Source organism: Equus caballus, chromosome 12, assembly GCF_041296265.1.
Source record: "Equus caballus isolate H_3958 breed thoroughbred chromosome 12, TB-T2T, whole genome shotgun sequence".
NCBI classification, from domain to species: Eukaryota; Metazoa; Chordata; class Mammalia; order Perissodactyla; family Equidae; genus Equus; species Equus caballus.
Genome location: NC_091695.1, coordinates 11,834,977 through 11,848,265, shown reverse-complemented (window position 1 = coordinate 11,848,265; position 13,289 = coordinate 11,834,977). Strand labels below are relative to the sequence as shown.

Genomic DNA, 13,289 nt, shown 5'->3' with positions numbered 1-13,289 from the left:
AAATAACCAGGAAACACTTCGAGGGGGCACTGTGTCCAGTGATTAACTAGATGGGAGACTCGGGCTATTAGGATTTGAGTATAAAAACGACATGCTGATTTTCCTTCCAAAACAGGGCCTGGGGTGTTTGATTAACTTGGAACCCTAGAGAAGACACTTGTCACCTAAAACAGAGTAGTATGAACACATGTAACAAAATCCCTACAACACTCTAAAAAAAAAAAAGACATATAATCAACGATCGGATTTAATAAAATTAATGGTTTTAACTGCATCATTGAGGACATTCACTTGTTTTAACCAAGAGTGTGGGAGGTGAGGACCACACTGGCCACAGCTCAGTCTGGTGCACTGTCTTCACTGTGCTAAGGTGCCAGTGGTGGGACCCACCACTGCTTCTGCACCATGAGTACAAATGTCAATCCAGTGAAAAAGGCAAATAACATTTTAATGTTATTATGAAAATAGTTTTCACCCTGTAGATCCTGAGGGGTGCAGAGACCACACACTGAAATGGCTGCATAGGATGGTTTTTCAACAGAGAATCCTGCCACAGGACAGAAAGGCCAATGCCTCACCTAGAGTCAAAGACCACTGCCCTATTTTCATCTGGGAGTGAACTAGGCCGCACAGTGAAACAAGCCAAGAAATGGCTTTCCTACCGGGAAGCCTCTGCAGTAAGGCCACAAGGCCCAAGCCTGGGAGGCTGACAAGTGCAGTGGAAAGGGAGCCTAAGGGACGGCCCAGACATGCTTACCAGGTTTGCCAACTGATCGAGTACTTCATTGATTTGCTGGCTGTACACAAGCCCAATGTGGGATTTTCCCATTAGGCGCCTCACTTTCTTCCGGATGTCATTCTTATTTACCTGGAAAGCCAGAAGAGCATCTTAATAAGGGGTCTGCTCTCCTCCTAACTGAGGTGGAGGGAATGTACAAGTAAGTTTCCCACTATCTGAAAGAGGTGGAATTCTGAAAGACCACAGCAGTGAGTGTGAGAGAAAACATTCACCTGTGTATTCAGTCAACAGGCGGGGAAGAAAAGCCCCGAATCTGTCTGTAGGTGGCTTCTGCAGAAAGGTGGCTCTCAGAGCAGTTCTGCTTCAAGTGGACTGGGGTTCAAGGGGGTACTTCCTCCCTATCCCCAACCAATACCATAACATTCACCCTTAAGGGGCCCTAGAAACTCTGGGGCTCCTCAGAATATAATTCAGAAACAATGACTTAGAGAAGCGACATTCTGGACTCAGCGGAGCTGAGACACTTTCCTGGGTCAAGGATCATCACCCTTTTCCAGCCAGAGTTAATGGTACCCCTGGAGTTCAACAGGGCGAACCTTACAACAGAAAATGAAACAAACCAAGTGGGCCGGTAGGGCAGTTGCTGCATTTGATCAACTAATTCCTCCACACTGAGAGAGGCTGGGAGAACAGGAGGAGGAGGAACCCAGGGGCTCATTCAAACCAGCTCTCTGCCACGAAGCCCAAACTCTTCTGTTTGGTAACACTTCTTCCACAGCTATGAAAACCAAGTACAACCAAGTCAAACTAGAACTTACCATTATTTTTTTAATAGGTAGCTCCTTTTACATCTATGGAAAATTCTATATGATAAAGGGCTAGTGGTGAAAAGTGAATTCTGGGCATCCTTTCTAAGGTTTTAGAACCTACTACTTAAAAGAATCTATTTTTTTAATTCATTGTCTTTTGTGGGAAGCTCTAGTGGTGTCTTCAAACTACTTAGCAAAGGGAGCCCATTTAAAATTCAAAATAAACGAATGGTATGGAATCATCAATCATCTTTACAACATTCCTCAGCACAACAGCCTGGCAGCTTCAGATAAATGGATCCTGTGTGAGCCGCAGAGGGGCCTCAGACTTTCAATCAGAAAAAGCCCTGGGTAAGACGCTCTGACAGCTTCCCAACTGCGCCAGAATATAGGCAATAGGAACAAGCCTTGCCTTCTACCATCAGCAGTAGCTGGGCATAAGCAAAATCAACATTACCCTCATCAGCAGCATGTAGGAGATGAGGTTGTGCAAAAGCGTGGCGAGCAAACGATCTTCATCATCCTCTAGGCGCTTCCGGTCATGTTCTCCCAGAGACAGGTACCTAAGCAGGGGACCAGGGACAAGTCAGGCCCCAGACAGGAGACCACAGAACTGGGAAGAGGATAAATTTGCATTTTCCCAAGGGTTTTTCCTAAGCTCATACCTGTCTATCATTTCCTGGGGACCCTGGTCCATACCCATCCCTTCTCTCTCCAACATCACAGCATCTAAGAAGGCATCTTCCCAGAACTGCATTTGGTCCCATAAAGTAGAACGCTCTTTGCCTGTGTAGAAGAGAGTTTTTTAGGGGCTCGTATACGTATAAAGAATATAGCTGCCAAACCAAAACAGAGTAAACTCCAAATAAAAGGGAGTCGTTACAAATTCCAGGGCAAAGGAAACACGAGCCTCTCCACCCCAGATCTAACACTCCTGCCACCAGCCCCGGCTGCCTCCGAGTGAGGCCCAGTCCCTCCCGAGGAGGAGGGATGAACACAGCACGCAAAGAAAGGTGGTTACTTATAGAAAAGGTCTCCATAGCAGCATCCTCTAACTGGTCCCACATCGATCCTTTGTCCCTTCCTGCCAATTTGTGGGAATGAAGGACCATGGAAGCAAGAAAGCAAAGAAAGACAGACAGAAAGACAGAGGCTATTGATTAATACGAAAATCCAGTCTCTTCTAGTTTGCACCCACTGCTTGATCCAGACCCAGGAAGTTGCCTGCTTCAGAAATGCCCTCTACCATCAGCACTGAGAGCAGCAAGAAGCCGAGCAGCTCCCTGTTCAGCGCCCCCACTTCCCTGGCCGAGTCCCTCTCTCTTCCGGGCAGGGCCTCCCAGGCTGTGCCTCACCTAGCAGTCCCTCGTAGAGATAGACTCGCTGGCTTACGTCTTCAGCAGAGCGAACCGGGCTGCCCACCAGCTTCTCCTTTACGCTTGGCTTCAAGCTGTGGGCTTTACCCTGCGGAGGAGAGGCGACAGGTCAGCTCCTGAGGTACTGAGGAGCAGGAGCAAAGTAAACCAAACAGCTCATCAGGACGCTCACACACCAGTCACTGTCGTGAGCAACACACACTCCAGCAACCTGCTTGCCTCAAGGGATCTGACCAGAAGTCACTCTCATAATCCTACTTGCTGTTACTGCCTCCTAACATATGCGATCAAGTTTGCATTTTGACGTATCTTTACCCTTTAATCTCTGTAAGACTTTTGGCTATTAAAAAAAAAAAAAGGCAAATTCTCTGTAGCAGCATGATGCAGTAGAAACAACATTGGGTTCGAAGTCGGACTGAGCCAGGTTCAGCTCTCTGCCTCTTACTAGCTGTGCGACCTTAGGCACGCAACTTACCTTCTCTGAGTCTCATTTTCCTCACCTGTAAAAGGAAGATTATAATATCTACCTCATAGGACTATTACAAGAATTAAATTAGAAAATACATATAAAGCACTGAACAGTGCCTGGCAAATGGTATTTGATAAATGTTAATTTCCTCTTTCCTACCTCTTTCCTCTTAGAAACATCTGCCCCTTAGAAATATCACTAACTTTATCTGCCACTTCTGTGATATTAGACTTTCTATTCATTCAAAAAAGATTTTCAGCTGGGTAAGAGGTAGCTTTCATGCTCATTTCACAACACATGCGACAGCGTAAGCAGAGAAGCAACTGATCAAAGGTTATGAGGCAATGCCTAATTAGTGTCTAAATGCCAGGCCCCTGGCTCAGAGCCCAACACTCTGCTCAATGAACCATTCTGACTTAACATAATTTATTTCCTGCTAAAACAGCCTTTTCTGAGCCAAGAAATTTAGGGAACTGCTCTCAGCAACTCAACTGTACAAAGAGCCCTTGCTCACTAGGATAGGACGCGTAAGAATCTGTCCCAGGAAGATGCCAGAAAAGGTGGCACACAGCAGAATGGTTGCTGCAAGACTCTTACTCCATAACATGGCTCGGCGCCTCCAGAAGGGAAGCACACTGAAGGACTGAAAATAGCCTTATGAAAATGGTCCTTTTAGCCCCTGGGAGAGCTAAGGTCCATTAACCTGAATGGCTCTGCTGACTCTCAATTTTATTCCCCCACTTTCCCTCCGGGATGTCACTTGCTCAACTAGAAACACATATACAGAAAGCCCTGGGGGCGGGAACGTTCACCACTGTTAAACAATTGATTCCATTTAAACTTCATCTTCCATTCTCCCCATAGACCAAAGATAAGGACCTAAGGGCTCCCGTAAAGAATATTCATTTTCAACTCTGTCTAACAAAGTGGCAAGTGTATCCGAGAGCTTAACGCTGCCTATAGAGGGGTGTAGACACTGCAAAGCAGTGTGTCTAAAGGCAAGGACTAAAAAGAATTTAATTCCAGCTGATCACTGGCTTATCGTGTGTGACCTGGGGCAAATTCTTTTTTCCCTAAGGCTTTGTGCTCCTCCCCTCTCCCAAGAAACTGGTCACAGCGCTAGAATGAATTACAAACTTCTTGAGAGCAGGCTTCATGCCTTATTCAGCCCTGTTTCCTTAGTACAAAATGTGGCATTTAGTACATGACTTAAGAGATGTTTATTAATGGATGAAAACTCCCAAATAACTGTTAGGAATATACGAAAATGAAACGCTATTTCAAGGTGCTATATAAATGGGAAGTGACCAGAATAAAACTCGGCTAGTCCACAGAAATGCGCAGACTGGCAGTAAATAAGGGCTGTAATTGTCCCCACATTGCCACAGAGGTGTCACTTTGTCTATTTTAAACACGGGGGTTATTGCGACACACGATTTGAAGCCCTCATCTGACTGGGCAGGGCAGTATCTCAGCAATGATTCGTGACAGGGTTCTAAAAGCCCCAGATCATGAAGTCAAATGAATCTGAAAAAAGCCTTAAGAAACATTTTCTTTAAAGTCAAATATATAAGGATTATCCATTCCCTACTTCCTCTTTTCCTTCTAACTTTTCATTCTTTTCTAAGCCACCCCCCTCCCATTAAAGAAATGGTCTCTTATTAGTAAACAGAGCTTACAAAGATGGCGCTGGTGGCCGAGTTGGTCTCAATTTCGCTGTCAGACAAAGTGCCCCGCGAGCCTGCCAAGTGGGCGCTGCCCTCGCCGCCAGGCCCATCACCCGCATTGCTGCTCAGGTCGCTGTCTGCTCCAAGGGTCTCTCCAGAACTATTACTCACCTGGAAAGGAAAAGAGGTAGTAGGGGATATTCCCCAGGGAAGGGTCCCAGAAATGCCAAGCTGGAAGACCTCTCTGCTGTCATAAACAAGTATCCAGTTTCAGAGGCGTGTCAGACAGCCTCCGGAAGTACCTTCTTTACAAGATGAGGAGAAGCCCCAGGTGAAACCTCGGGGTCTGATCCCACGAACAAAGACCTATGGCAGACAACCATCTCCACTATGAGAACCAAGCTGACACGAGACTAAGAACAGCCTCCAGAGGACAGAGTGGCCCCTCTTCCAAAGAGGAACCCACACCCCACCCACCAAGATGCCAGTGTGGTGTTCCCCTACCACGGTGCTAACTTCAGAGTCCTGGCTTGAGCTTCGGACCATAACAGCTGGACTCACGCCGATGACGGAGTCTGTATCAGTCCTCTGAAACAAGACACAGGCGCTCAGACACATTAGGGGAGGTGTCCTAGCTACTCTCAGTTTTCCTAATAAATACTCTATCTTCTTCTTTCTCCCATCCCCACCCTTCTATTATCACCCCTAGACAGGTCTTGAGAAATTCATTTTTCTCCTGAATATAAACTACATATGACTTACATAATAAGAAAAATAAAAAACATTAAAGAAATACATGCTTACTATAAAAAACACATGAAAGAATAAGGAAATAAAAATAAACCATAAACCTACCATGTACATTAATCACTGTTAAATCTTTAGTATATTTCCTTTCGGTCTTTTCTGTACACCTTTTAAAAATAAACTTGGAATCATTCTGTATATAGCTTTGTAACCATTTTCCCATGTCACTCAATTTTGGAAAATACGTTCGTTAATGGATACCAACACTGTATTACATGGATATATCATACTTATTTCATCATTCCCCTATTATTGGGTATTTATATTGTTTCAAGGCTGTCATTTTGTTTTGCTTTGGTTTGAACAAAGTATTCTGAGATAGCAAATTTAATCCTCACAATTCTCAACAAGGTTGCCACAAACCTGGGAACCAGATGTCAGGCTCACACCACTGTCTGCACTGATCTGGGACTTTTTCTCCTCCGTCTCACCAAGGTCAAAGATGGGTTTGATTACTTCAGGCCCTGAGTAGGGGAAGATTCTGTTACTCAGTACCCAGAGGCTGGGGGCAGGCTGGTGAAGGGAGGGGGCGAGCACACGGCCTGGACCCAGGCCTGTTCAGCACGTCCCAGTCACCTCTCCAGGCCCCAGCGGAAGAAGTCCCCAGATGCCTTAAGAACCAAGTCGGAAAAATGAGACCTGGTCTCAAGGGGTTCTGCAGCCATCTTCTCAACCTGAGAAAATTCTGAGCAAATTATCCTAAAAAAGAAAGGCTCCGCAAACAAAAGTCCAGACCACATTCCACTGCACTCAGAGTCAGAGCTTCAGTGGTGCCTGAAACCATTTAAGGGTCCCCAGGTCACTCAGCGCTCCCCAAACAAAGGCATCTAAAGGAGCTAGAAAAGGACGTGCCCAGTGAGATAAAGAACTACCAGCTGTTTCAATGGACACGGCCTACCCCCACCCTACAACTTCTATATTTGACATAAAACCACCCCCATTTTCCCCACCCACCCACAGTGGTATGGCAGAAAGACAGAATGACAGAAAGCAAGAAAGCGTGCCTAGGCAAGCCACCAGAGAGAGTTGGGCAGCTACAGACTCAACACGGAGGGACAGCAACCATCTCTGCCAACTGTGCCCACAGGCCTTCTGAAGGGTGAGGGAGGTATGAGCCAATGAGGTTCTCCCCACCAACTCTGCAGCAATAGAAAACCAAGTTCTAAGGGACCGTGCTCCGTGGATGCCCTGATTATGCCTGATGGCTACGAGGGGAGGGGGAGAGAAGCAGCCTACAAGCCACATACCTCTGAGTCACATACCACCTACCTGCTTTCATTCCAAATACCCCCCAAGAGCAAATTTGGGGTGGGGCCGGCAAAGGGAGCCTGCCCCTACTGGGCCTGGGGAGTTGGCAGGTATGGGAGACTTGGGAACAGGAAGGGGCATTTGTTCCTTACTCTGTTTTTCCAAAGCTTTTTGCTTTTTCACTTCCTGGTGCTTGTTCCACAATTCTACCCCAGATGCAATGTAAGCAGGAGAGAAAGACAGAGAGAGTCAGAGGCTGGTCAGACAGACGAAATGGAAACCCCCCACCCGAGTTGATTCAGTCTCAGGCGCAGGATTACAAAGCAAGAGATAAAAAGAGATCTTCCTTTGGGGGGGGTTAAAAATCAAGAGAGCTAACGCCTTCCCCCCAACTCATGAACTAAAGACTCCAAATTCCTATCCTAACCTCAGTGTGGCAGTAAAAACCCTACAGGATGTTCGAGCTGGAAGAGCCTTTGATCAAGCTTGGTCACGTTGGCACGAGGAAACTGATCCCACAAAGGCTGGGGTACTTGCTCAAGACCCCGGAACTTAGGATCAGTTTAAACTTCCACCATGCCGTGCTCTCTCTGCCAAATGAGCTGGGCAACTGCAATTTTTAAAGATTCCAGATAAGACAGATGATCACCTCAAGCAGCCAAAGGGTTTGAGAAGCACGAGCACAAATCTGCTTGATTCAGTGGACTGGACAGAGGCCACCCATGCAGGCAGCAGACACCCCCCCGTGTTGCTAACAAAAACCCCAATCTACCCTCAGCATCAGTGCCTGCCCTAGGAAGAGACCCTTCCTGAGCCCGTCGTCTTGGAAAATGCTTCCGGCAGAGGTGACAGAGAACACCAAACAGTCAAGAATAGCATCTTAGGAAGGTTAAAGAAGAAAGAATATCGATCATAGCAATTCTTCTCCTGGAGGAACTTCAGAGTCGATTTCGTCCAATCTCCTCGTCTCCCAGATGAGGAGAGAGAGACCCAAGGGGGAAAGTGATTTGCCTAACGTCGCATTCCTAGCTGGGGGCAGAGACAGGACTAAAACTCCAGACGACCAGAACTGTAGGTTAGTCCTTTTTCTAGAACGTCACATCAGGCAGAAGAAAGGCAGGGTCGACTGCCACTAAGATAATATTCTGCTGGCCAGAGAAGTATAGCTCCCCTAAAAAGGAAACTGGCCCCTCATTACCATTTATGGGAGCATAAAGCCACTGCTAATGCTTGTGGCAAAGAGGCATCAGCTAGAAGCACACCACCCAGGGACCTAGAAGCAGAAAGAGAAAGACACAAGCTAGATGACTCAAGGTCAGGTAGAGAGTGAGTCAAACAGAGGTGACACCCAGAGAGCTCACTAAGGCACTGCCCTAGTGGGAATGGAGAAACACCCAATGTAAGCAAGCTCTTAATCAAGTCCAGGAAGGAAAGGTTTAAAGAAAAGCTGACTCAGAATTCTACACCTTGGGGTCTAGAACCCAGGGAAATGGGGTTTCTGGACATGCCCCAGAGGAGCAAATTCAAGGGCAGTGTAATGGCTGGTCGGGGAAACTTGGCTTGAGAGACCCAGAGGATCATAATTTTATAGCCCAAAGATGCATCCATAAACTTCCTTATAGCTTCCAGAAGCTCATGTGGCCTCTCCACTATGTGAAGAAATACAGATGCAAATAAAAAGGGACCAGGAGTACAGCTCAGACTCCCTGCACTAAACCTCACTGGGGCCCTCTAATCAAAACTTCCATCCTTCCTCTAAGATGTAGGTGGGGGCAGCTGGCAATGAAGCATAAGGGATAGAGAAGTATAAAGAAATACCATTAGAAATGGACACAAATCTATCTCCCTCTTCAGAAAGCAAAGCATGGGGAAGAGAAAGGAGTCTGGATGAACTGAAAGGAGGGAGGGATATTTAAGAAGCCAGGACCCCTCCATCACACCAAACAAGCAATACATACCAATAGAGGCTACAAAATTCTCCTCCTTTAAACTTCTGGTGTCTAGCTCCTTGAGACCCTTTCCTGCAGCACTTGGTGCTCGAGGTCCCAGCTGGGGAACTCTTAGCTGTGCCATAGCCTTGGGGTCCCCCCGCCCAGCCAGGCCAGGATCCTTGCCAACTGGTGTATTTACACTCTCTGTTGGACTTCTCTTCCGCTTGTCTGGTTCTGAGGAAAAGATCAAATATAGGAAAAGGTCAGGGGCCGACCCCGTGGCAGAGTGGTTAAGTTTGCATGCTCTGTTTCAGTGGCCCGGGGTTCACCAGTTTGGATCCTGGGCACGGAGCTACACATAGGTCATCAAGCCATGCTGTGGCAGCGTCCCACATGGAGGAACCAGAACGACTTACAACCAGGACATACAATTATGTACTGGGGCTTCGGGGAGGAAGAAAAAAAAGAGAGGAAAACTGGCAACAGATGTTAGCTCAGGGCCAATCTTAAAAAAAAAGAGGAAAAGGTCAAAAGAAATAGCGAGCGAGAATCAAGGTATGAAAATGAGGTGGGAGAAGTGGAAATACAGGAGGATGTGGAATGGAACAAGCGCAAGGAAAGAAAAGCTGACATCTTCTTTTGCATGACAGAAAAATCCCCAGTCCATATCAACATGCATTAAAAAGTGAAATCTCGAGGCCCGAGGGGAAGCGGGTTGGCACTGGAAACTTGTCAAGGTGACAAGCTTACTTTCTTTGGAGACAAGTGAGAGAGTTGTGGACGGCACACTGCCCAGCTGGTCCCTACCTTTACTATAGTAGTGGGTCTGGGCGATCTCCAGAAGCCCAAAGATGCTGGCCATGCCACCCAGACCTGCGTGCGCATAGGACTGCTCCAGGCTGAGTACTGTGCACTTGAGCAGGTCTAACATCCCCTTGTACACCTTTCGACTGATCTCCTGCAACAATGACCCAGGGGTGAGAGTTGGCAAAGTTGCCCTTTGTGTCCAGGTCCCTCTTCCCAGTTGATTCCAACTCCCAACCCCAAACACTGACCACATCTGGGATGATGTCCTGCCGGGCATCGTCCTCTGACTGCACCGTGCGGTTCAGCTTGCTCAGCACGAAGACTCGCAGCTGCTCACTCTCCAGCAGCCGTCGCACCTTTTTCATGTTGAGCCAGCCAACGCCCTGGCCATCCAGCACGCTGTGCACCACCTCCTTCAGGAACTGCTGGTTCTCACTACGGGGTCCACACACCACTTCTGTGGTCATCAGCTTCTTTGCAGAGCATCCCCCCTTTCACCAGACTAGATGCTTGCCTCCAGGGGCAAAACACAAAGCCAAGTCTCCAACTGTCCAAGTGCACTGCAGCCCCCCCGCACCAGGCAGCCTGGTTTGCCTAAGCGCCCACTGCTGCTGCTGCACTCTCCCTGATGCCGTGAGCTTTACCGAGGCACGGGGACTGACTGAGCCAGAAGGAGAAGTGATAGCAAGAACTGATTTCATCTACTTCTCTCCCACTCTTGAGCATCCCTAAAGTTTGGTACAGGAATTGCTACTTCTATCAGAGAACTGTCAAAACAGCTCTGGCATTTATTACCTAGAATTGCTGGATCGACCTTGAGGTGATGGAGGCTCTCTTTTCACCGTCGGGCTGTGTTTAATGACAGAAGACTTCTGGTCCACTAAGGCCCTCCTGTTTCCTATAGCCAGGAAGGTAGGAATGAGAGACGTCACTATCGTAGTCCAACAGCCAGTGTCAGCACAGCCCTGAGTAGCCATGTCCCACACCTGTTCCCCAGAAGGGCTAGGTGAGGGTGGCACCAGGCCATCACATATAGGCAGAAACCAGCCATGGCAACGTGGAGGAAGTGGGGCTGGAGACTCAGGCCACTCTACATGCACCAGCAGCACGCCCCATGGGCAAGCATGGGCGTCACAGGGGACGGGCAAGGCAGGTCACTCGTGTGATGCCGCTTGCTCCATGAGGAGGATGGCCCTCAGGCAGGCACAGAAGATGCTAGGGAAAAAAGATCATGCACAGCTCACGGGCAGGACCCACCTTCACCACTCCCGGGGCCGGCTTCAGTAACAATCTCCATTAGAGTATTTAGCCCAAATACTGGGACACAAAATACACAATTAGTAGGTGCACCACGATACCACAACCCCGATACCCCTCAATGGAGCTGTAAGTCAGACAACGTGAGCATTCTCCCAAAGCTTAGTGCACATAACCTTGGCTATCAGGCACCTCAGAGCTGGAAGCCAAGTGACCAGGAGACTACCAAGGCTCTAGGAAAGACCATCCCTAAGACTACGGCCTCTCCAAGCCAGGGGCGGGGAAAATGACACAAGGAGCCTTCAGGTACTAAACAGGCGCATGCACGAAAGAGGGACCACTGGTTGTCATGAAACATCTAGCACAGGGGTCCAGAGGGCCTGCGGGTGTGCAGAGGGAAGAGACCCATCTTGCAGATGCTGTCATGGGAAGGGGGGTGGGGTGTGAGGATGGGAGGTGGATGGGAGCGACAAGTGCAGCAGATGAAGTGAAGCGTCAGCATGCAATGACGGCGTCTCAACGGCTCTCCCCTTCACTGATCACGTGAAAGCCTGTGACGCCAACACCTTTCCATGCCCGACCTACCGAGCCGGAGGTGGATTCACTCTGAGTGCTAGCTAGTTCCCCACACCACCAGGTATGATGTCCTTTTGCCCATCTCTCCCATGTTCCCATCCCCACCAAACATTTCTCAGGTTTCCGACATTTTTAATCATTGGGAAGAGAGGTCAGTTAAAAAATACATGGAGCTGCTTCTCACTGTGCTTTCTACTGTGATTAAATATTCCAGCACACTATCCAGAGAGAACAAACAAAAGTCAGAATAAATTCAGAAGAGCCCTTCAAACCGTCAGAGATCACAAGTGAAAATCAAATAATCTTAACTGCCCCTAGCAGCCAACCAATACGACCTGGCCCGCTCACGGCCCTATGGTTGACATGAAGCCAAGGAAAGGTTTCTTGACTCTACAAACCCTGCCAGGCTTTGCACAACCATCCCCTGGTGGGCCAGACCATCGGGATGGAGTTCGTCCTAGGGTCACACAGTGGGAACCTGGCAGATGACTGGTGGCAGCTGAGGATCCCTGTGTGAATTACGTAACTCTGATGAAGTTCCCCCAGAAGCAGCAGTAATCCCACAGTTGCCATTGTCCCGAATGATACATCAGGGCCTTCTCTTTAGCTACAAAGAGTTTCCATCTAAAACCCAGCAAGAGCCCATGATGTGCAGTGAAAGCCATGAGAAGCAAGATGAGGGACAACAGGCAGACCAAAGAATTCACCACACACGGGGCTCCAGACAAGCACCCAGAGCCCTGAGTACTCCCCGGAGAACCCCAGGAAGCAGCTGTGCTTGGCAAAAGGAGGGCAGGCGTTACCTTTCAGGCTGGGGAAGGGCGTGGCCTTCTCTCGGGCACCTTTGGTGGGCAGCGTGAGGTTTGAAAGACTGAAGCTTGTGCTGTGGTTCCGATACAGGCTGCCTATCAAGGGGAGAGTGAGAACAGTGAGTGAGGGGGAAACAAATCAAAGCATCATTCTCCAATGACTGTCATATCATCTTCACCTGTCTCCTTTCACACACAATCCCGGTGCCTCTGATCTACCTCACACAGGACAAAGTCTAACTCAGAGCAAATAAAGGGGCCACTGCCAGGATTGCTCAAAACCCGATAACCACCTTCTCTGACTACCTCCCATGACAATAGCCAAGTCTCATCTCCTAGGAACTCAGCATGAAAGCCGGCAAAATGTGCCTCTGGTCTGAAATTGGCACTGTCCCTCCCCGGCTTCTGAAAAACCCATGACCACAATTATCCCCTATGTTGACTTTCTCTGGGCCTTCGTCTGTCTTCAATCTTTAACTGACACTGCCCCTCATTTCTGGAAACACTGTCTATGCACAAAAGTCAGTCTCGTATAGATTTCAAAGCATGTTCACGAAAACGTCCTTCCCCAGGCAAAGAAGATATCAGACAGATACCCAAATCAAATTTGACCAGAATATCTCCACAAAATGTATGTACAAGTGTATGATTTTTAATATGACAATTTTTCAGTTGACCAGCTCTTACCTGAAACAGACTGAAACCTCCAGGTACAAAGACAATGACTAATCCTGTCCCTGTTCTTCACTGACCTCCTTGGAAAATACCTTACTCAGTGTCACCCAAACGACCTG

At 48.1% G+C, this 13,289-nt stretch overlaps 1 protein-coding gene across 50 annotated transcripts in view; it reads right to left on the bottom strand.

Annotated features, from left to right (window-relative positions):
* The window catches only part of MADD (MAP kinase activating death domain), a 38,164-nt gene that overhangs the window by 12,692 nt on the left and 12,183 nt on the right, over positions 1–13,289 (bottom strand). For 4 of the 50 annotated variants that reach the window (XM_070229464.1, XM_023653993.2, XM_070229445.1 and 1 more), the window contains exons 15-29: positions 12,490–12,591; positions 11,111–11,170; positions 10,649–10,751; positions 10,102–10,288; positions 9,854–10,004; positions 9,074–9,280; positions 7,268–7,321; positions 6,231–6,331; positions 5,565–5,648; positions 5,073–5,231; positions 2,904–3,012; positions 2,570–2,632; positions 2,214–2,334; positions 2,006–2,111; positions 758–868 (exon numbers count right to left, since the gene is read on the bottom strand). In XM_070229464.1, the coding sequence (XP_070085565.1) occupies positions 758–868; positions 2,006–2,111; positions 2,214–2,334; positions 2,570–2,632; positions 2,904–3,012; positions 5,073–5,231; positions 5,565–5,648; positions 6,231–6,331; positions 7,268–7,321; positions 9,074–9,280; positions 9,854–10,004; positions 10,102–10,288; positions 10,649–10,751; positions 11,111–11,170; positions 12,490–12,591 (1,718 nt within the window). The remainder of the gene's footprint in view (positions 1–757; positions 869–2,005; positions 2,112–2,213; positions 2,335–2,569; positions 2,633–2,903; positions 3,013–5,072; positions 5,232–5,564; positions 5,649–6,230; positions 6,332–7,267; positions 7,322–9,073; positions 9,281–9,853; positions 10,005–10,101; positions 10,289–10,648; positions 10,752–11,110; positions 11,171–12,489; positions 12,592–13,289) is intronic. The other 46 variants (XM_070229456.1, XM_070229435.1, XM_070229449.1 and 43 more) reach the window with 16 other exon arrangements.